This window comes from Polypterus senegalus, chromosome 13, assembly GCF_016835505.1.
Source record: "Polypterus senegalus isolate Bchr_013 chromosome 13, ASM1683550v1, whole genome shotgun sequence".
NCBI lineage: Eukaryota > Metazoa > Chordata > Cladistia > Polypteriformes > Polypteridae > Polypterus > Polypterus senegalus.
This window is the reverse complement of record NC_053166.1, coordinates 147,052,785-147,077,443: the sequence shown is the minus strand read 5'-3', so window position 1 is coordinate 147,077,443 and position 24,659 is coordinate 147,052,785. Positions and strand designations below refer to the sequence as shown.

Sequence of the window (24,659 nt, the reverse complement as noted above, 5' to 3'; positions counted from 1 at the left end):
AACTGTTGTTTTTTTGTTTTTAACACCAATGCAAATTTAAACCGGTTTTATATTTTTGCAACCAGTGTTTTGCTTTGTTTTTCTTATTATTTAATGCATAAAGCACGGATAGCTGTATACTAGGAGCAAATACAGTTTTCTTTATTTATCAGCACCAGCAAAGAAAGTTTCATGATCTCTCCTCACCTTAGTTTACTCCCAGCTGTTGGCCGAAATCATTTTGTTTTTTATGGTTCACAATTGAGACAGTAGATCAGTCTCCCCTCTTTTCTTTTTTTTTTTTATTCTGCAAAGCTCTTGGCATTGTATTCACAATCAAAGATGCTTTGTAATACGAAGTTTGATTGGTATTGAAATTGCATTTAATAGATCATGTATCTACGTAACAGCATTATAGTCCTTGGTTCATATCCTGACCAGTCTTCTGTGTGAGAAAAATTAATTAGTGTATCCCTCTGTATCAACTTAGATTTTCTGCAGGTTGTCTATTTTCTTTCCTTAAAACACATGCAATTAGGTTTTTTGAAAAATCAATATTGGCCCAATGCAAATTATTGTTCTGTTAAACAGACCGTTGCCCCGTCCATTGTTGATTTCTGCTTTGTTTCCAGTGTTATCAGGATAGACTCTGGTCACATATAACCTGCAACATGCTAATCTAGTTCAAAAAATCGATAGAGTAGTGTGTTATTAATATATGGTGTAATTTATTTCTAAATTTCTATTTAAATGCAAGTAATCAAAACAAACTGTGTGTGCGTCTTTTTGGCATAACACTACTGTGTTAGACACATTCCTGTTGTGTCTCTCCTAAGCCATAGATTAATAGATATGAAAGGCGTTATGTAATATGAATGGGTGCCGCACATGTTTTATTTTCCAGCTATCATAAATGATGCTTTGATGTAAGCTGTTAACTCTTCCTTAAGATAAACAGAAAGAATTAAACCCAGTCTCTTATAATGTTATAATTAAAAGTGAAATGATGTTGTGAACGTACCTTTTTTTTTAATTTTTATTATTATTATAAGTTCTTAATTGTAATATTTTGGGTTGCTGCAGACCTTTCAATTAATGTTCATTTAACCAGTAACCAACTTATCAGTTCAAGTATTAAATTTAATAATTTAAAGTGCATCAGTAATATTGGTGTTCATAAAAGCAGTAACGTTTACTATATTGAAGAATATCCAGGTGGTTTTAACCTTCATTTTTGTCTTCCCTTCTTTCTCCTCAGGGTAATCAGGACGCTACAGCACCTCCTGAAACCATGGCACAGCCTTATGCTTCAGCCCAGTTTGCACCCCCTCAGAATGGCATTCCAGCTGAATATACAGCACCCCACCCTCATCCAGCACCGGACTATACGGGGCAGACTACAGTTCCTGAGCACACATTAAACATGTACCCACCCACCCAGACGCACACTGAACAGAGTGGCCCTGACACAAATGCACAGACCGTCTCTGGCACAGCCACAGTGAGTACACTGTTTGGAGTGGTTACATTTTCTGTTGATTGTTATGATAAATTAGAATTGTTTTCCATCGCATTTCCAAGGTTTCAGCTGAGATTGGATGCTGACTGGCTTAATTGAGTTGCATGGAAATGATTTTTTGTTTTCCTAATGCTGAATTTTGTACATTGTAACAAAGCTGGCAGCTTTATTTCTTTCTTATTTTTTCATTTGTTTTACTTTATAAGGATTTCAAAAGAATTAATAAAGATTTTCATTTATATCACTAAACAAAAAAAAAAAACTTAATGGAACAAATTTGCCATCGTTTGGCACAGGCCCTCTATCATGAATTTACTTTCTTTTTATTTTCACTGTTATAGAAATATTTTGTGGGTGTCTTGACATAAAAGTGTGCAACACTAAATATATTTTATTCATAGCTTGATAGGAACAGATGTTTTAACTGCTAAGTCCAGATTTATTCACTCAGCTGTGGTTTTGAGGCCATAAACTTCATCAGTTAGGGACATCAAGACAAAGAAAGTTGAATCCTACAAAATGTGTACAAAACGTTTTCATTTACAATTTTAATAAGAGGTACGCCAATCCACCTAAAACAGTCAAGTCAGTTCCTATTAGACCTTTTAGACTAACATTTTAAAAATATCTTGGGCTTAAGATTTGAAGAAGGCCAAGGTGGTAGTTTCATTTTTGCACAAGTCTGTAAGTCATGCTGTGAGGTTTCTAACTTGAGCTCAAAATTTACACTTAATTTTCTTTGATTTATGCCCCTCTTTTTTAAAAAATAACACTGGGCATCTACCTTACTTATTTCATTTATACTTTTTAAACATTTATGTCATGTTTCATGTTTCCTTTCTTCCTACAGATCCTCATTTTACAACTATATATAATATTTTGTTCACATACCCTGTGATGTTCAGGTGTTGAACCAAGTGTTTTCTGGGATAGGCTCTAGTGGCCCAAGACCCTGCCCTGGATACGCGGGTTAACAAAATGGAAGGATGGATTTTGTTCACATTAAATTAGCATCAAACTCACATTATACATTTGTCATCTTTTTCTTGTATTTAGTTTTTTAGGTTATTAATTAGATAGATAGATAGATAGATAAATAGATGAAAGGCACTATATAGATAGATAGATAGATAGATAGATAGATAGATAGATAGATAGATAGATAGATAGATGTGAAAGGCACTATATGATAGATAGATAGATAGATAGATGTGAAAGACACTATATTAGATAGATAGATAGATGTGAAAGGCACTATATGATAGATAGATAGATAGATCTTGGTTGTCCTTTACAGTAACATGAGAGCAGCCCTTATTTTTGCATTGTGCATCTTGCATAGTTACCAGAATACTTGAACAACTCATTTCTGCACCAGTAAAGGATGAGACATTTTCTGAATTGGGGCGGCACATTCAGTTGGACCTGATTAATTATTTTCTTTTTATGATTTCTGAATATTATAAAAACATAACCTTCATTTATTATGGCAACTTGTTGTAGATGAGTGGTGTAAGTTTAGTTCAGATTGTAAAAAAAAAAGATTGTTTACTGGCCAGTTGTGTGTCTTAACTCACCAACTCAGTTCATTTTGTTGTAAGCATTGATCTGATATCAATGTTTCAACAAGATAAATACCAGTACTTGAATAATTTATTGCTTGTTTACTATTCTTGTTGAATTTTTAAAAAGGATGACTAAAGCAAAACTTCATAGGCCAATAGCAGAAATCTTTCAGAAAATTAACAGTGCATCTGACATGACATTTTTCATGTGTTATAGTCTAATGAGGAATGTTTTTTGCATGGTGCATCACAGGCATTATGGGTAGTAAGCATTAAGTGCAGTCCTATTGACTTTTGTGTCATGTTCTAAAAATAGGCTTGAATGGTTTTAAGTCTCATTTACTTAATAATGAAAGAGTCATTTCTTATAGCTAAAACTTTATCTGTAGAAGGTCATTAACAAGTCTGTTCTGTGTTTATTCAGTGTAAGCATTTCAGCAATTTTTATATTAGTTTTCTTTAACTGTTAGGCTGTTTATATTTGAGGTTCACATTCCTCTTTTTTCATATCTCATCATTTATGTTTGCTGGTATTTTCTTTTTCTTATTTTTTTTTTTTTTTGGAAATGTAAAGAACATGGTGAATTTTGCTTGAAAGCTGCTGTATTAATTATTATTATCAAAGAATAGCAGTGGTTTGACAGTTGTGCCATTTTGTAATGCTGTGTAGATTTTAATTATGCTGTGCCCCATCATATTACCATTTTACATTATATATGCTCCATAATATAAAAAGTAGACTTCCTAATGGGCGGTGTTTATTGGCTTTCCTGTGTATTCATGTTTTTGCAATTTTATTTTGATATAGTCATTTGTATAATAAATAAGGGCCATTAACTTCCATAGGTACATTTATGTCAAGTACATACAAAATAAATGCAGATGTTTCAATTAAAGAAAGCAAGGTTTTATCCATTCTCTCCAAGATTGTGCTTCTTCTTGAAAGGTTTTGCAGTGTCCTCCTTCATCAGAAAGATCTACATGTTATGTTAATCAGTGACTCAAATTTGGGATCATGTGTGGGATCACCTCATTATAGACTGGTGTCCTGTCAGTGGTTGCTTCTTGCTTTGCACCTCACTGTGATTCTGAAAAGATATAAATATTTTTGTATATATATATACGTAAAGGGCTCTAAACCCGTCATGGAGTTTGGGAAGTGCTGCTTAAAACTAAATATTGAAATTAATAGATTGAAATGAATCTATGATAATCCTTAGGTACAATTTTTTGGGTTTCTTTGAACCCTGTTCTAAATAATTGACGTTTGTCCATAACAAACATCAGCAGTACGGTGTTTTGTTCATGTGTATCTCCAGAAGATGCCTGAATGTGGGGCATTTGGTGAAATTTGTGGTGTGATTATATACCTATATGTTGATCAAAGCATACAAAATATGCTTAGTTCAGCTCCTATTTTCTGATCATCTCGTCTCTTTTTTTAAATCACTTTTCCTGATATCAGGCCAAGCAGGTTGGCCCAAACTTCCCTGTCCCCAGCTAGAGATTCTTCGCATCCTGGGAAATTCCCAGGTAATTCCCAAGCCAGCTGTGAGATAAAATCCCTCTAGCATGTCCTGGGTCTGGCGCAGGATCTCTGCCCAATTGGACGTACCCAGAGAGTATTTTCTTGTTTTGGTGTATTTTAAATACAAAACAAACTCAATCTTTTATTATGTTATTGTCTTAATTTCCCTTCTTTTACATATTGAAAGAAATGACTACCCCTGTTAAGTATATATCACTGACAGTCGTTCAAATTTGTTATGCCGTTAATATATATGAGTAATATGAATTGAACAGAATCATTTTAATGCATTAAAGTCACTTTGTTTTTATTGCTTAACACCTTGTTCTTGTATCAAATGCTAAACAAAACTTATTCAACTTAAGTATTTCATGTATCTTGATTTTTGTATGTTCTTTTATTTAACTTATTCTCAAAAATAATATACTGTAATACATGGATGACATCAGTTTTGAGCATTATTTTTTCTTCCAGAGAGGTAATTTTTTCCACCTTGTTCCGAAGTTATCAGGCTATCCAAATTCTGTTAGTTCGAGCGTTTTTGCCGTGCCAAGATGTTAGAAAGTGGTAGTACAGTAGAACACTGATTATCAGAATCCTAAATTTACTGAGCTTCATTGTTAAATGAGGCAAATCTATAAGTGTAATACACTCTTTTTCTTATCATTCATAAAAGCTTGGCCATGATTATTATATCAAGCACATAGATACTATACTTTTAACCTCGACTGTATCGAGCAAGTGGTCGAGGAGCAGGTGACTGTGGAAATGTGGTTATGATTTGCATGTCTCTGTCAGGGTGTATAGTAGAGTGTGTCCTGCAGTGGACCCTACCCCGTCTTTAGTTGAATGCTGTTAGCACAGGTGATGACTTCCTAGGACCCTGATTTGTTTGCACAGGAATGAAATGTATGTACTTTGGTGACAGAGGCAATGAATTAGTGAAAGTACACACCTTTTTCATTTTCAGAGTTTATTTGGTTTAACAAGTTTTAGTGCAATTCTAGTTATAGGTCCATCAGGTAATTTGACGAGTTGTACTCAGATGAAGAAGAAAATGTAATATCACTAACCTGTAGAATTTCCTATATGATGTAAATCTATGATTCAGACTATTTTTCCTTACAGTTTTAGTACTTAACACCAGATTCTCATTGTTCATCAATACGTTAACTTCAGATACCACCAAAAATAATTTTCAATACCTCACTGATGCTAATGTAGCATACTCTAATAGCATACTCTAATATGACTTTAATAGCATACTCTAATATGACTTTGCTACACATTTCTCTGAAATTCCATTGGAAGGATGTTATTGGCTTCAGTCTTCATTCTCCCCTTCACATGTGCACTAATCTTGATAAATTAGCCTTGTACATAAACTGATTTGATCTCCGTGGCCCATGCAGATCAGAGGTCAGAAAAGCAAGCATTCTGTTGTTTAGTCACAGTTACACAGAAACCTCCTTTTCAGATAGAAAATAAATAGCCTTTGTAACTGTTTCTACAGTGTTTTAATTTAGTTTAATGGGGCTTTTTCAAATGTGCATTATTTAAACCTTTATGTCTATGTTATTCATATTCCAAGTACTAAAAGGCTTTATATTTGATTATTTTAGTCAGCTTTCCTTTCTGCTGTTACAAAACAAAAAAAAATCTTATTGAAATGTAAAAATGACTTCATTAAAATGAAATGCTGATGATTTAATTGGTAAAGAAAAAATGAATGCAGAGGTCAAAAATTGGAATTAATAAACAATGACTAAATAATTTAAATAAGTTTGTATTGTGGAAGGCATGACATCATTTTCAGATTTTCTTTGAAAAAATGTGTTGCTGAGTATCTCAGAATTTGTTTTGCACTTGACACATTTCATGAAAATGTACTTTAATAAATGTACTTAAAATAGTGTGTTTTCAAGATACATATAGTAAAACAGCTTTTCTCTCTGACTTTATTACTATACTTCTTGAAATCTGTTATTTATTGTAAGTTGAAAGGTTTTTGCATTTTCTTTTCTTTATTATACACTATTTTTATAATACATTAATGTAAGGTAAATATTTATTAAGATTCAGATTATCAAAAAGAGTCAAAAGTTTAAAATGGCAATGATGTGATTTGCTGACTTTTCCTAATTAAAAGCATAGCACCACATTACTACTGTGATGTTAGTATACAATGTGTATTTTTGCATTTGCCAGTTAAAGCATTCATGTTATTTTTATGGATAGCTTAAAAAGAGCTTAATTGCAGGATGTATTTCTAGTAAACCATTGTATTTATTGCAGAACATTGTGACGTCTCTGAATATGTGTAATTTTATATTTTGGCTCAAAATTTACTGTATAAAGCTTATACTGTGAAGTATGAGACAGTGTGGTGAAGTGGTTATGACTTTATGGGTTAACTTTGTGGGTTCAGCTCCCAATTCTGACTCTGTGTGACCATGATCACGTCACTTCACCTGCCTGTGCTACAACTGGAAATAAAACAAAAGAAATGTAACCAGTTTTACCTGAGATATTGTAAGTTGTCTTAGATAAAGGCATCAGTCAAATAAGTAAATACTATAGGAGATAACAACTGCACGTGAAGAACTGGGGTCCCCATTTAATATCCAGATTGAAAAATACAGTAAACTAGCCAACCCGCGGCGTACCATACGCCGCATAATCAGGCCGGTTTTTGAATGATTTTTAAGCACAGGGAGAAAATTAACATTTGAAAAATCAGTAATGTAATAAATCAGCAAGAAAAGCAACATTACAACAATGCACGGAATGAACCAACACACAATCGTCCGTGACTGAAAACTGGTGGACCGCAATCGCGCCTTCTCTTGCCAGACGGAGGGATGGGGGTGCACGGCAAGGAGTGTGGAACGGGAGGAGAGGAGAAGGACGTCCATTCAGCTCCGTCCGTCATGCTAGTCTGCTGATATCTCGTTCAGTATGCACTGCTCGCTCATGTGCCCACCTCCAACTCGTCACTTGAGTCGTTGTCGACTTTACACAGTCCAGATGCACCTGTGACTGACGTAGACGTTTCATTGCTCAGTGTGGTTTTGACTGCTTTTCTACATATAATCCACCAAGACACCCGACCACGGTAGTAGTGAGGTGGGAGGGGGTGTGTACAAAGGGTAGGGACGAAACCAGTGGGAGCGTATGAGTTGCACTTAGTGGGAATTCCACGGTTTGCAGCATGAATGGGGTTCAATGGCTTACCCACGCCTCTCTGCGCCGGGTAGACACACGCTCAATCTCATGCATAATTATTTATTGAATGCTAACCACTTCTGGAAAGACACGGTTGTCTAAAATGGGTTGGTGTGAGAATACAACAGTAAGTGAATAAAAAGATGTAACTCTGGAGAGAGCAAAATACAACACAATAGTGAACCCGCGGCATAACAAACGCCACATAATTATTTATTGATGGTTGAACACTTCTGGAAAGACACAGTTGTCTAAAAAGGGAGGGTTTGTGGATACAATAGAAAGTGAATGAAAAGATGGAACTCTGGAGAGAGCAACATATAATTGTCCGTGAGTGAAGAAGACGCATGTTTGTCGCGGATGTGAATTGCTGTATGTAGCGTGTAAAACAGTTGGCTATGGTGCACGCGGTCGTGCGTCGTAACCGAAAACTCGGCTTTTAAAGACTGCTTACTTCATTGTGTTTTAACCTCAGTTGTAAAGGATTGTTTTAAGGATCCCATGGGATACCCCTCACAAACTGTTTTACACACTGCATATGGCGACTCACCTCCGCGAGAAACATGCCTCTATGAACAGTCAAGGTGGCTCGGAGGTACATGAGGCCTCTACGACAAACAAATATAAATGACGCCGTTCTTTCTGTGTCGTCACGTCCGAGTTGGTGGGCGTGGCTCTGCGAGTTGTCGTATCCAATGGTCTTGGAGTTGGTGGGCGTGGCTCCTCCCTGTGTGTGCCATAGGTTTCTTACTTGTCGGCGGCTTAGTGAATCCACGACCCTTCCGGCGTGCTTTCCATGGGTGTCTTGCCTTAGTGAATTATATATAGTAGATATATAGATGGTTGCAAAAGACCATAAAGGCGTGCATTCATCCACTAGTAAGTAGATTCTGTCTTAAGGTCTGACCTGTCAGGAAGTTGGTTCCCGAATAAACTGCCCCCTCCAGTTGGCTGATATTTTAAAAAGGGGCACGGGCGGATGGGATGATGCTATGCTGATCATCTGAGATGACATCAGAGTTCTTCCTGTGTGTTCTTCTCCACTCTAGGATACGAAATGAAACAGAGGTCATTGCTGTTCTCAACTCCATGTTACTCCATATATATAAAAAGGACAAGTGTCTGTAGATATGTCTGTCTGTCCAGTTGCTGTGTTTTTGCCTCTCCAAAAGATGGCACATCACAAACATTTTTAGTAATAAAATGTGTTGCATTTGTCATTCCAATAGATGGCATATCACCAACATTATCACTGCTTTAAGGAAACCCTTACCAAATATCATATGACAGAGATATATGTATATGTATTACATAGTGCATTGCTAATGCTGTAGTCTACAGTGATTACTTTGTTTTGACAGGTAGCAAGCAGAGTTATTGTTTGTGTATGGGTGTGTATTTTTCTGTATACTATCCAAATTAATAATAAAAGTTCCAACAAAAATCACGCCTCTTTGGTAGCAAAATTAATAGCCTCTCTGGAGCAACAACAACATATGTAAGAGTCGTTCACTGGAGCTCCATCCAGCGGGTTCCTCTTAGTGCAAAGGAGGCCTCCTTCTGTGCAGGAAGCTTCTTAAAACACACAAACCAGAAGGGACGGGGCTAACTGCCGGGGGCGGTTTCTCTGAACTGTGGGGAGAGAAGAAGAGAATGCTATCGACAGTGCCCCCTTATCGCCTTTTCGGGTTATCACTGACCCCGATCGAGCCCATAAGGGAATCCTCCAATGCACATGCATGACGATATATATATATATATATATATATATATATATATAAATGAGATTGAGAAGGACAGATAGAAAATGGATATATGGATGGGTTCGACAGAAGTGAACTAAATGGAAACGCAGAAGGAAGAGCTGGAGGTTTACTCGTTAGCCAGTTTCTGTTGTGGCACTGAAAGTGAGACCACAAGGAATTTTAATTTGCCTTAAGTGTATTTTTTTAATATTTTTTTTGTATTTTCAATAAAGTTTAAACTTGACTCTGGTAAATTGTAAAGAAGCATAACAGACTGCATAGGGGAACCAGTAATGAAAGCCCATAAAAACACTCTTTTTTTTGCCAGGTTCCAGTGATTTGCAGGATATCTCACTCCAAAATAAAAATAAAAAAAAAACACTTAAAAAATAAGAGAGCAAAATGTTTTGTTGGCCTACTAAAATGAAAAAGCCTGGCTGCCCTTTGATATGCAGTTTGTTTTTGTGCATGCTAATTCTCATTTCTGAATCCATCTTTTATTTGTTTTTTCAGTATTATTTCTGTTCCAAATAAGTGAACAAAGCTAGAATCATGCCAGGCTAGGGAACAGTAAGCACTAAGCCTGAAAGCAATTTAATGATATGAAAAAAATATAATTAGTTTAACAAATATATACAACACATATAGTTTAATATATGTGTTGAAGACGAAATGCAGTAACTGTTATGTTTGCTGTGTTCATCAAGTGGCCATTGTGAAAACTGAGCTCAAAATATGAGTTGATTGCTTGTTGTTTCTAATCTGTAAGGTGATCATTAAGTGATACTGCTCAAACCATTTCATTTGTCATAGCAAGGCAGCTGTGAATGTTGGACAAGGGCCACAATCAAATTTTAATTTATTAATTCATAACACTCATCTACCTAAAAATGATAAGAGCATTGTAAGAAAGAAGGCAAAGGTAAAGAATTGGGGCACCACTGGTAAACCCCATAAAATTTGCAAAGGTTTAGTTGAAAGGTTCAGTGGTAGTTGTCTAATGAAGGTGTCTTTTCAGACGTGCGTTCGTAGCAAGCCTGGCTTCCATATTAGTGGTGGCTCATTTAAGGGTGGTGGCAGGAAGAGGGGGGTTCAAGTTGATGTCACTGACAGTCATTCTTCAGATCTGGCAGCAAAAGGAGAGGCATTAGATGACAGCACCAACCCTCAACCCAGGGTGGAATTATCGCTCGATGAGCACTGAAGTTGTCTCACAAGTGCAAGTGTCAGACAGCGTTATTTATACTACAGCCAGTTTATAGTCACAACTGTTTCCTCCACTTAATGTTTACCATTGTTCTCCAAGACTTGGGCCCTGAATGATGAATGCCCTCTTTCTCTCTGTCTGAAATTAAACCTGTTCTGAATCATTTTACCAAAGAGTTTATGTTTACTAAGGAAAAAATATGTTAAAGGCATAGAACAGAAAAGTATAGAAAATGTTTAGAAATTTACATTTTTGGATGTTGAGTCATCAATAGAACTCTCCAAACCACATATGCTTAACTTTCTTTATATGTTTTTCTGTTTAACCTTTACCTATTTTGCATTCCTTCTGTAACTAACTAAGCATACAGTGTATATTCTCCTCACATACTATATTGTATATTTGCTAATATTTAAAAGAAAAGTATCAGTGTATGGAAGATTTAGATTTGTAAATAATAACTGAATTGTGATGTCCCAGCAGACCCTCTTTGGTTATCTTTTAGAAAAGTTGAAGTAATCTTGCACAAGAAACAATTTAGTGAGGGCCAGAGACTCTTAAACACCAATTCCATAAAAGGAGAAAATCAGCTTTTGTATTCTTCAGAGAGAATTCAACATTGAAATGTGAGATAGCACAATAATAATAACACAGGCATTGATAGTAATAAATGAACTTAATTTGTAATGGAGGGAAGGAGTAAGCGTCAAATATCACATGCTTAGTAGTGGGTGAAACCTGATGCTGTTGGAGCTTTTATCCGTAGCTGCAAAGACTGAAAACATCTTGCTTTCCGTTTGTCTTCTCCTTTGCTGCAGCTTTGTGGAAAGCCCATTGTACTCTCTACCACTCCAGGAACCACTTTGAAAAGGATTTTTTTCACACATAAACTTATAAAATGCAACAATTTTCTTTTGTTTACTAGAAAACGACACGCTCATTTATTGTGTATGCCCGATTGGCAAGATATGCTGAAATATATTTTTGCAAGTACCAGATGATATGTTTGAATCCTTCAATGAAGAAAATGGAGATTATTTTTAAAGACTTGAGAACAATTGAAAACATGCATGCTGTTGCAATTACCAATTTTAACACCCTAAACATTTTTATAATCCCTAGAATATTCACATACTGTATCACACGTTGCAGGAATTTCTTGAATGTCGGTGACTTGGCAGAAAATTTTACTACAATATATATATATATATATATATATATATATATATATATATATATATATATATATATACTGTGAAAGCTGGCCCAGACACAGACAGACGGACAACATATTTTCACCCAACACACCGTTTATTAACACTATGTACAATATTTACAGTTCCAATGTCAAAGTCACGTGCACTCACAACCCCAGTGCCTCTTGCACCGATTCCCCAAAGTCCAGGGCCCACAGTCTTTGTGCCTTCCAGGCCGCCTCCCATCCTCTCTCTCCAGTTCAGTCCTGCTACCTCCGACGTCCACCAATGACTGGAGGGAGGCGGCCCCTTTTATGGGAACCCGGATGGGCTCCAGCTGCTTCCCGGCACTTAGTCCTGGCCACACCCCTGTGCGGCGGAAGTGCCGGCTGCGCACCCGAAGCCGTCCGTGTATCCCCTTTCGTCTTCTCCCCGGCACTTCCTGGTGTGGCAGAAGTGCCGGGCTCCCGGGATCAATAGGCACTGGGGCGCCGCCTGGCGGTGGCCATGGGTCCCTACAGGGCTGGGCTTCCAAGTCCCCTACCCGAGGCCTCCTGCATAACCAGGACGGACGCCCTTTTTTCGGTCTGGAGGAGGCACACGCCCTCCTCCGGTCTTCCAAGGCGTCCCGGCCGGGCTCCATCCCCGGCCAAAGACCACACGGGTAAACCGGCATCGGGGCGCCGCCTGGCGGTGACCACGGGTCTCTACAGGGCTGGGCTTCCAAGCCCTGTACCCGTGGTCCCCAATATAACCAGGACGGACGCCCCCTCGCAGTCTGGAGGAGGCACAAGCCCTCCTCTCCTCCTCCTGGGGTCGACCACAATACATATATATATTCTATTTAGTTAAAAGAAGACAGTTTGAGTTGTAAGTGTATTTTATTTGTATGAAATAATTAATAGAAATTGCAGGTCCCTAAATTTAGAAAACAAAAGTTTAGCACATCGCTATGCCACTCAGATACTGTCCAAAAAGTGTACATATACAGTAGACTGTACTGTAAAACCCACATTTGCTGAGATTTCAAGTATGCAACCACACAATATGACATTAGATGTGTGGCCTGCAAAGTGTAAGGATTTGAGCTTTTAAACATTTTATTTTAGTAGTACTAGGGTGTTGTATTATGTTAGCCATTATAAATGTAGTGAAAAGTCAAGCAAAATGACACCTTTTATTGGCTAATTAAAAAAATTACAATATGCAAGCTTTCGAGGCAACTCAGAGCCCATCTTCAGGCAAGACGTAATACAGAAACTGGAGTTCCCTGTGTTTATACAGACACCAGGACAGTTACAACATGGTGTGAATAGAGACATGAGTCTTATGGCCAGATATACTCGGACTGACACAGACAACCTGTCTAATGACCCACATTGTATTGAAAAATTCATCAGAAACGTCAAAAGACCTTGTTAGACAGTTGTCTTATCCAAAGATCTTGACCATACATTGTTCTCCTCTCTTGCTTAATGAATCTTAGCCTGAAGAGGTCTGTTATTTTTTTACATTTAAGATGTCTCACTTAAAGGTTTTCCAATGTTATATCTGTCCTGGTGTCTACATAAACACAGGGAACTCCAGTTTCTGTATTACATCTCACCTGTAATTTTTTTTAGTTAGCCAATAAAAGGTGTCATTTTGCTCGATTTTCACATTTTATTTTGAAATTCTAAAACTTCACGAGATACAAAGTTCTGTGCCTATTAGTGACTGAATATTTTAACACTGTTTCACTGTTCTAACTCAGATCATATTGTATTTTCATCCTTTACATCTTATTTTCAGATTTCAGTGTGTTAAACTTACTTAATTTGATTTGCATTGGGTGTGGCAAGGATGGATAGAATTAGAAATGAGTACATTAGAGGGTCAGCTCAAGTTGGATGGCTGGGAGACAAATTCAGAGAGGCGAGATTGTGTTAGTTTGTACTGTACATGTGCAGAGGAGAGATGCTGGGTATATTGGGAGAAGGATGCTAAGGATAGAGCTGCTAGGCAAGGGGAAGAGAGAAAGAGGAAGGCCTTAGCGAAGGTTTATGGATGTGTTGAGAGAGGACATGCAGATGATGGATGTGACAGAGCAAGATGACGAGGACAGGAATACATGGATCAAGATGATCCCCTGTGGCGACTCCTAACGGGAGCAGCCGAAAGAAGAAGAAAAAAGAAGTGTGTTAAACTTACTTAATTATTATATACCAGTGAACTTAGAAAGAACTGATCTTAGCCTCTCCCAGTGAACATGTCTGCTGGGTTTGTTCTAATTATGTTCTTGATCATTATTAATTTAAATATTTGTTTCTTGATTGTATATGTTTATGGCCATGTATAGTAGAAAGGCAACTATAACTGTCATCATCATCAGTATTTATTCAAAGTCATGAATGTCTACCAAAAATGAAAGCAAAGCACCATATCAGTGGGTTTTGGTTTGGCTTAAATGTAATTTGTCAAAATGTAATTGAGTAATAATAGTCTAGTTTGGACTTGAGTTTATCAATTGTATAATTTAGGGCAACACCCTGGTATAGGAGTTAGCGTTCGTACTTACAAATGATGTTTAAATATGGATTACCATCCTTTGTTCATTTAAGTTTTCCTCTCACATACTCAGTTATGGCGACTGTGGTGTCTCTGATTTGCCCAAATGTGAGTGTTGATTGTTTTATCACTTAGCAACTTTGATGCCTCCTTCAATATAGTCTCACTCCTTGTTAGTTAGAAAATAGTCGGATGGATAAGAGAGCATTCATTATATTACCACGTGTCTTTGTCAGTTGTTGTATTCCTGCTTTAAGTCGTCCCTAGAAAAGCTACTATGAGCCATGTGTACATTTTAACAACACTCTCACTGCTTAGCCCCAAAGTTGTACTGGTTTGTGCAGACTGTTGACTCATTTCTCTGTCCTCCTCGCTGTCTAATTATTCTGCTGCTACTTCAGATGAATGATTAAAAGTAATTTAACCATGTTAATTAAGGAAATAATTTAAATTGAAACATTCTTCAGTAATTAGAAACTCAGTTGGATCACCTACTGATACAATGACATATTAGGAGTAAGGATACCAGCAGTTTAGAGTGTTTGTTAAATTTAAAACTTGGATGAAGTTGCTCATCTAAAACAGTTCTTCACACACTTTTGCATCCAATATACAGTTTCAGTTAAGGCACACAAGCTCATCATTCCTTGAAATTCTGTTCTCTGTGTCATTTCAGCAAGTTAATCTCCATGTTAGGGGTGACTTCTGTGCTATGCGAATGTCTACATCTGTCAGTAATAATGAATATATCAAAACATTTTTTTTCTGTTATTGGCTAGGAGGCTTGTTACTGTGTTATTTTAATATTAGCATGATTAATATATCATATCGTGTGCCTTATTTAATTTTTAATTTATGTCTCTTGTTTAATACTACTCCAAAATAAAAATCATTTTCACTACATGTCTGGATGTTATCTCTGTGGAGTTCCTATATTCTCCCCCTGTCTGAATGGGATTTTTTCTGGGCACACTGATTTTCCTCTCCCATCCCCAAATACAGCACAGGCAGGTTGGATTAACTAGACCTATATTAATGACGTGTAACTGAGGGGCCCTGCGATGGACTGACACTCTCTCCAGGGCTCTCTCTTGCCTGACTTTTGCCAGGATAGCGTCCATCCCCAGTGACCCTGAATTGTTGTTTTTTTTTTTTTTTTGAAATTTTATTAATTTTATTACAATCATTCCATACAAATCAATCAATTTTTACAAGAAGTAAAATTAAGAACAAATCGACCCCCACCTCTGACAGTGACCCTGAATTAAATGGGGTATGAAAACATTATGTTATCACTAGTTAGGTTCCAAGGGGCTTTCATTTCTGACCCATAGAAAACACAATTTGACATTAATCATCATATACCTTTAAGAGACTTTTTGGGATGCAGTCATCTGGTTTACAAAGCAACTTGGACTAAATTGACTTCAAGTAAAAATGATTTAAATTTATAATTTTAAAAGGCTGCACTAAGTGCAAACTATTGTTTAACAGTGCATGGCATTTCCTATAGACTTTAGATCTGCCAAATTATTCAGTATAAATGATTGTTTTAGTGTAATAAAAATATGCAATTCTGACTCAAAAAACTACCAGAATGCAATAGCAGTTATGTTTTTTTAATGACACAATTTGAATAATTGATGTTTGTCCTAAATATGAGGGGTGCACTTGGCTATGTCTGAAGTACCTAGAGCATATATAATTTAAGTTTCTTTGCTTGTGCCATTTGAAGGTCTAAAAACACTTGCATACAAGTATAGTTTAATAGAGTTGCTGTAAAAATCCTGGAAAGAAAGGAAGGAAAAAAGAAGAAGCTCTCAGTTTATACTGAGCTATTACCTTTTATGTCGTAACATACTGTAGTGACCCGGCAGCCAGCGCTGGCGGCATGATGCATTGTGGGTAATTTATGTAAAGTTTACTGTTGTGCTAAATTAGCAAGGTAATCGAATTATTGTTCCTGTTGTAATTGTTGTATGTGTTTGTGTTCAACTGGTAGGGTGGGTTTGGGTTATTGCCGTCTGGGGTTACTAAATTGTAAATAGTTACCATCAATGAGAAAGGTGGCTTCGTTAATGACCCTGGCAATGGCTATGCAATGAGATTGAGCTTTGTTTTCTGACTATCTGCTTAATAAAGAGATACAACAGGACAGAGCTGTGTATTGCTAAGATTTCATCTAAGCAATGATTGCCGAGACACTCGGAGTCGTGCGGTGTATGGGACACGAGTGCTCGCTGGCTTTATTGAGCTAGGTACAGCTGCGTGCATGGCGCTGGCATTCCGCTGGCCGACCAGCTTGGGGGAAGTGCACGGCTGAGTACGGCTCTGAAAACTTTAAGACTCAACCACGGGTCGCTACAATACTAAATGGTATAAAAATGCTTTTCCTCATTTAGAACACATCAATATAAAAAGCAAAATAATCAATGAATAAAGTGAATTAGGAAGGCACATAAATGGACATATGCCTCCATTTTGTCCTGCCATAGTGTGTAATTTTCAGTTTCAGTTCAGATAAATACATGCTGATCAAGTCATAAATACATGGGTACAAAAATTTAATGTGGTGTGAAAGACTGAGGGACTCTGTCACCTAACTGCTGTATCATAATGTTACATTAGCATTCATGGGTTTAAATGGACAAGAATGAGGCACTGTGCACAGTGAAATGTTCTCTAAGTAACGACTCTATTAGGTTACATCATGTTTTTATTTAGAACAAGCTTTTAAACATCTTGTTCTTTGGGAGTGACCAAGTCTTAAGCATCCTGATTTGTATTTGCTTGCAGGTTGAAGTGAGCACTCTGAATCTGAATTCTACAATTTAATCTATATAATCTTTAGTATACATACTATAATTAAATTGATGGCATTGAATAATCATGGCTGTAAAGGAAGTCGGTCACTTTTGGTGACAGCTACACTAATATGCCCAGTGCAGAACTGTATGGTAGTATCTACATTTGTACATTCTTTTACAAAATGTATACTTGTCATAATATCAGTATTGTCAATATACAGTAACTTTTCTAATCGGTACTTATACCTAGCATTGTATGGTCTAGACAAATTTGTCTGTTAGCCATTGCGTTTGGTCCATAATGTGATTTAGAACTTTTGAGTAATGAAATCCCAAATACAAAGTCTAATTTTGACCTGTAGAGACCTTTATGATGAAGTCATTAACGTGCAGTAGTTAAAGCCTTGTGGCTGGAGAAAGAGGGAACAGAATCTGACCTCAGAAGTAAAGAGAAATATTAACTAGAACTAAAGAAATTATATAATTAAGAATTTAAAGTTGCATAGCTCATCTGTTTTTAAAAACGTGCAGCAGTCCTATAGCAAAAGAGGAATTGATGCAGATGAAAGAAACTTTAAAAACATCTTATTTTTTATAGTATTATCTTGTAGCTAGGAAAAATAGTTTTAGCTCTCGAGAAATGTTTGATTTTAAGAACGAGTGCAACAACATATAAGGGTGACAAAAGTACATAGTATAAATATAGAGCTGCTTTCATTAATATCAATATAAATGGTGCTCTTTGTTTGCCCTGATGGATATTAATAGTTACTACAATATCTTTAAAGTGTCGAATGCTTGAATAAATCCTACAGCCTGTGTGCTGTAGTTTCTGTGGGAAGTGCCAAAGTTAAAGGGTCCTAACTGAAAGAACTTTTATTTTAAGAAAACTTGGGCATTTAGCTATATGTTGTGAGATATGGCCGGCCATTCATCCCAACCAATACCCCCAGGCCAGAAGATGGAGCCCTCCTTGCAGCATAGCCGTGCCCCGAATGCCAGCAGGGAATTATAGACAGTGGAATTATAATGTACAGCCCTGCTGGATACCAAGGGGACCGCCAGGAGTCGCTGCAGGGAAGCCTAGGGATTTATATTTCCCGTATAGCCTGGAAGTATTTCCAAGTCACGGGAATGGAAGAAATGATATACAGTACTTCCAGAAACAGTACAGAAATGTGCAAGAAAGTTAAGGATTTAATTTTGTCTGCAAGACAAATTAAGGTTTCCCGGATAGCTGAAGAAATGAGCATCTCAGCAGATACAGTTTGGAAAATAATTCATAAAAGTTGGGCATGTCAATAGTCAGTGCAAGATGGGTTTCAAGAATGCTGACACTGTGAAGACCAAGTGAATTGTTTTCTTCATTTGGTGACTAGAGATGAGACTTGATTCTATCACAGAGATCCTGAGTCCAAAATAGAGTCAATGCAGTGGAAGCGCAAGTCATCCCCCACCCCAGAAAAGTTCAAGACAGTCATGGGAACTGTCTTCTGGGATATTGAAGGAGTTTTGCTTCTGGAGTTCATGCAACACAAGACAACCATAACTGGAGAGAGTTATGGCAACACAATAAGTCAATCAAGGAGAAATGCATCTTCATCTACCTTTTATTTTATACTACAGGCCATTAATAGGATTTTTTTGGGTTGTGTGATGCTACAAAGAAACCTTATGAGTATTATACTCTGAGCAGATCTCAGACTTTTTCCATAGTACATGAATATGTCTTTATTACTTTCTAAACTAAAGTATTGTTTGAACTGATGTTACCTCAAGGAACAGCAGTTGTGTGGGACATTTGTAAGGTAGAAATAGTGCCTAGCTATGTATTTAGAAGTAAAACTATGAAATATGCATATTTTTCGATTACGGCTGTATGTTTATTCACTTCCCTTGTTTAGTGTATGGTATGCAGTATCTATGCATACAGTAAGCAACTATTATAAAGATGCTGTGTACAATCAATGAGTCTTATCACCATGCTTGACTGTTGTGATGATGGTCGTACTGTAATATATTTGTAAATCGCTGCACTGGGTTCTTGCTGTCTTCATAGAAGATTCCATACTGTTGACTTTGAAAGACTTTGGGAAGACTGCCTATTGTCTGTCTTGCTCCATGTTAGCAATACAGTAGGTGTTTGACTGTGGTTTATTGGAAACCCAGTGCCTTATAAAAACTCTATGAGTTTAGATAGATAGATAGATAGATAGATAGATAGATAGATAGATAGATAGATAGATAGAAAAGGCACTATATAATAGATAGATAGATAGATAGATATGAAAGGAATAGGCACTAGATAGATAGATAGATAGATAGATAGATAGATAGATAATTTATTAATCCCAAGGGGAAATTCACATAATCCAGCAGCAGTATACTGATACAAAGAAACAATATTAAATTAAATAGTAATAAAAATGAAAAAAAATAAAATAAATAAATAAATAAAATAAAAAAAGCAGACAATAACTTTGAGTAATGTTAGCATTTACTCCCCCGGGTGGAATTGAAGAGTCGCATAGTGTGGGGGAGGAACGATCTCCTCAGTCTGTCAGTGGAGCAAGATGGTGACAAAAATCTGTCACTGAAGCTACTCCTCTGTCTGGAGATGACACTGTTCAGTGGATGCAGTGGATTCTTCATGATTAACAGGAGTTAAACTGTCCAACTTTACTCCTACAATAGAGCCTGCCTTCTTAACAAGTTTGTCCAGGCGTGAGGCGTCTTTTATCTTTATGCTGCCACCCCAGCACACCACCGCTTAGAAGAGGGCACTCGCCACAACCGTCTGGTAGAACTTCTGCAGCATCTTACTGCAGATGTTGAAGGATGCCAACCTTCTCAAAGTATATTCTGCTTTGACCTTTCTTACATAGAGCATCAGTATTGGCAGTCCAGTCCAATTTGTCATCCAGCTGCACTCCCAGATATTTAAAGGTCTGCACCCTCTGCACACAGTCACCTCTGATGATCACAGGGTCCATGGGGGGCCTGGGCCTCCTAAAATCCACCACCAGCTCCTTGGTCTTGCTGGTGTTAAGATGTAAGTGGTTTGAGTCGCACCATTTAACAAAGTCTTTAATTAGCTTCCTGTACTCCTCCTCCTGCCCACTCCTGATGCAGCCCACAATAGCAGTGTCATCAGCGAACTTTTGCACGTGGCAGGACTCCGAGTCATATTGGAAGTCTGATGTATGTTGGCTGAACAGGACCGGAGAAAGTACAGTCCCCTGCGGCGCCCCTGTATTGCTGCACACAATGTCAGACCTGCAGTTCCCAAGACGCACATAGTGAGGTCTGTCTGTAAGATAGTCCACAATCCATGCCACCAGGTGTGAATCTACTCCCATCTCAGTCAGCTTATCCCTAAGGAGCAGAGGTTGGATGGTGTTGAAGGCGCTAGAGAAGTCCAAAAACATAATTCTTACAGCACCACTGCCGGAGAGGGATCGGTGAATCATATAGATGATGGCATCCTCCGCTCCCACCTTCTCCTGGTATGCGAACTGCAGAGGGTCGAGGGCGTGGTGGACCTGTGGCCTCAGGTGGAGAAGCAGCAGCCGCTCCATGGTCTTCATCAGATGTGACGTCAGAGCAACAGGCCGTTTATTACTGAATATTGATAGATAGCATTAGGCTTTTTTGTATATAGTGGCTTCCAGTATAAAGTATAATTCAAGGTAATAAGTTGATAAAAAGAAAAGCAATAATCAAATAAACTAAGTATACTAATGTGGTCAGGTGGTCAGTGCGAAGAGGAGAAAATAAAAATCCTATGGAGTAAAAAAAAAAAAACCTCTGGGCCCACCCACGCCCAGCTGGGCATTCTATCATATATCTGAGATACAAAAAAAAATAAAGAGTATCTGCCAATACGATTGTCAATTGGGTCAGGAACTCAGTGTACCGAGATGAGAAAACATAAAACAAACAATGTGATTAGTCACATATTTAGCAAAAAAACAAATTAAAAGAGTAAGTTTTAAGATGCGATTTAAGCAAGTTTACCATGTCGGCCTGGCATATCTCTATAAGTAGTTTATTCTATATTTTTGGACCATAGGAACTAAAAATAGTCTCATAAAGTTCTTTTATGATTTACTCTCGGAATAGCAAGCACAGCAGAATTTGAGGAACTAAGGTTACAATTTGGACTGTAAGGAAATGAATATTCTAAGATATATGAAGGTGCAAGATTATTTGAGGTTTTATAAACAATTAGCATTATTTTAAAATTGATCCTGAAAGACTCGGGCAGCCAGTGTGAAGATGCTAATACCTGTGCAAAAAGATTTCTTCTTTTTAGTTAGAATTCTTGCAGCTGCATTGTGGACCAACTGCAATCGGCTCTAAATCTTTTTTGGCTGGCTTGTTAGGATTGCATTGCAGTAATTTAAATAGATAAATGTATCAGTTTTTTGTATCCTCTGAAGACATAAAGAACTAAACACATGCTATATATCTTAAATGATAAAATGACGTTCTACTGACATAGTTAATATCAAATTTAAAAGTAAGTTCTGAGTCTAAAATAACTCCCACAATCTTTTTACATCAGATTTTCTACGTATATCTAATTTATTTGTTTATTTGTTTATTTTAGATTTCCACACTTTTTTTTATTGTGGCCGATAAGAAGTCGTTCAGGAGGGTGTAAACATAGTGAGCACCCAGTATAATGCTACTCAAGAACAAAGGCACATCCTGTGAATTAAACTTTCCAAGCAATTCAAGGCTCAGCTTCTTTAGCAAATTCTCTTTAATGAATGTCTCTGTGACAGACCTGATAAAATAGCAGTACTGTAGTTTTTGTTGAACATCATTTCATGTATTGGAACAAGCCTTTCAGGATTATTAATAATAAGAGGAAGTCCAGCAATTTTTTAAGTTTCTTGCTTTTTTTTTTTTTTTTGCCTTCCAATTAGCTTTAGCAACCCATTCAGGCTCAGCATGCGGCAATCATTTTCAAGCCCCACTCAGCAGTAGTTTATGTCAACAGAGCCTTTGTGAAATGCACTTCTTGTCTAGTACATTCAGGCTGTACAAGGGCAATTCTCTCACATCACAGGGACTCCTGCTTTAGCTCTGGAGAGGCGTTTTGTCGCTGAAAGGTGTCTTATTGTGCCTCTTCACAGCTGCACTCGCACTTGAAGAGAATGCCCTGTTAGATAGATAGCGTTGCAAGTGTGATCATAGATAAAGACAAGCGACCTTTACCAAGGCTCTTATGGATCACATATTCTTGATAAAGTTACAGGAGTCAGTTGGTTCCAGGGTTTCAGTTTCAATGAAATACATGTTTAATTCAGTGATAATGGTTCTGTGGTATCTGGCAATTTGCCTTGGCTCTTTTCAGCTCTCTTGTAATTCCGTTGTCACAAATGATGTATCCAAAGCCAGAGTCATCAATAGACCATGTTTACTCTGTCATAGCTTTTCATTCAAAGTATTTGATATCATAATTTTGGAAAAACAAGAAGGACTTTTTTCATGACAGCTCTTCAATGTTTAAACAGAAATAATCAAATAGAGTAAGGAGATGAAAAAGGACACTTTGACAAACACTAAATAATGTCAATATTCTGTCTGTTTCGAAATTGGGAAACTTAATAAATATGGGCATTATAAAGTCACTGCTTAGTATATTTGTGTGGATAGATATTGAATAACTTGCCTTGTTAAGTAAAGTGGCACATCCTTTGTGTACAGTCAACAACAAGTCAAAACGCAGCTTTTCAAGTGCACCCATATTCTTTTTGTGAAAATGAATCTTTGTTCAACAACAACAACATTTATTTATATAGCACATTTTCATACAAAAAACTAGCTCAAAGTGCTTTACATAATGAAGAAAAGAAAAATAAAAGACAAAATAAGAAATTAAAATAAATCAACATTAGTTAACATAGAAAAGGAGTAAGGTCCGATGGCCGGTGTGGACAAAAAAAACAAAAAAAAATCTCCACACGGCTGGAGGAAAAAAATAAAATCTGCAGGGGTCCCAGGCCACGGGACCACCCAGTCCCCTCTGGGCATTCTACCTAACATAAATGAAACAGTGGTCTTTGTAGTTAGGGTTCTCACGGTGTCACTTGATGTTGATGGTCATACAGACTTCTGGCTTTTAGTCCTTCCATCATTGTTGGAATATCACGGTGCTTTGAGTAGATGGTGGTGGCGCAAGAGAGAGCAGGGGTTAGTCCAGATTTTACAGTTCACACCCTCTTAAGCCATAAGTATCAATATACAGTAAGTGTTGCTTCAAATTATATTTATTTCTGATAATATAGTGCCTTTTATCATTCAGTGAAGAAAAAGAACTCATTTTCAGTCAGCTTTTACTGAGGAAGGTCTTATGACAAAAGACTAAGCCAGTCAAAGCCAAACATCTGTGTAACTTGAGTGCGTGAGATGCTTTTTTGTCTTTTGATACAAATAAACTTGTGTAGACTAAACCTTGCCTACATGATACAATTTCCTTTGCTGATTTGTGCAGACATGCAAAGCTTCACAAAAAAAAAAAACAAAGCCTGGCAAGTTAAATATGTGAAAAGGGTCTAAATAAGCTTATTACATTGCAAGGAGCAGCAAGCACAGTATGTCATCCTTTCTTATTGAATGAGAAGTCATTCTGTAATAAAAAGCACCCATTGTTATTTTATATACTCCTCAAATACTTACCTTTTTCAGTCAATTTTAGTCAATTTCAGTGGAGTCACAGCTCTGTTAAGGAAAATTTGTATTTTGAATGCATTCGATTTTTGTACATTTTTGCCTGTTTTTCTAAGGTGTACTAGATTGACACTTTCCCTTATTAGCCTCCTATTAATTTAATTTATTATTACTATTATTATTAGTATATTTTACACTAAGATGGTGGTAAGAGACAATGTTAGTTTCATTTGGGTGTCACTGTTTTATTCCTTGTCTCATGTTTATTACTATTAAGAAGATTAAACTTGTGATTGGTGTCAAGGGAAAGAGAAATCCATATACAAACATAATTTTTAAAATATCTTTATATTTCAAAAGGAATCCTATCTGAGCTGAAGTTGCTGCAGGCATTTTAGCAAATGAAGCTTGTCAATGACTTGTACCAATGCCCACATAGCAGAAAGTCTTCAATAGGCATGTTCTGCCTGCTTTGCTGACAAGCTGCAATGTGTGCCAGCCTTATCCTGAAATAATGCCACCTGGGAAAAAAAAGATATTTATCCTTGCTAAGCAAAATCTGTCGTAAATTGAGTATATTTGACTTTTAGCTTTGGAGCTAATTCTGAAGACCTAAAAGAGGCAAAATGGGCTAATCTGGTGTTGGTGTCCTTAAAAAGT

The 24,659-nt window shown here is 37.0% G+C and overlaps 1 protein-coding gene across 18 annotated transcripts in view; it reads left to right on the top strand.

Moving 5' to 3' along the window:
- The window catches only part of rbfox1 (RNA binding fox-1 homolog 1), a 2,577,027-nt gene that overhangs the window by 2,415,097 nt on the left and 137,271 nt on the right, over window positions 1–24,659 (top strand). For all 18 annotated transcript variants that reach the window (XM_039775112.1, XM_039775116.1, XM_039775111.1 and 15 more), the window contains one exon: window positions 1,238–1,480. In XM_039775112.1, coding sequence (XP_039631046.1) covers window positions 1,238–1,480 — 243 coding nt within the window. The remainder of the gene's footprint in view (window positions 1–1,237; window positions 1,481–24,659) is intronic.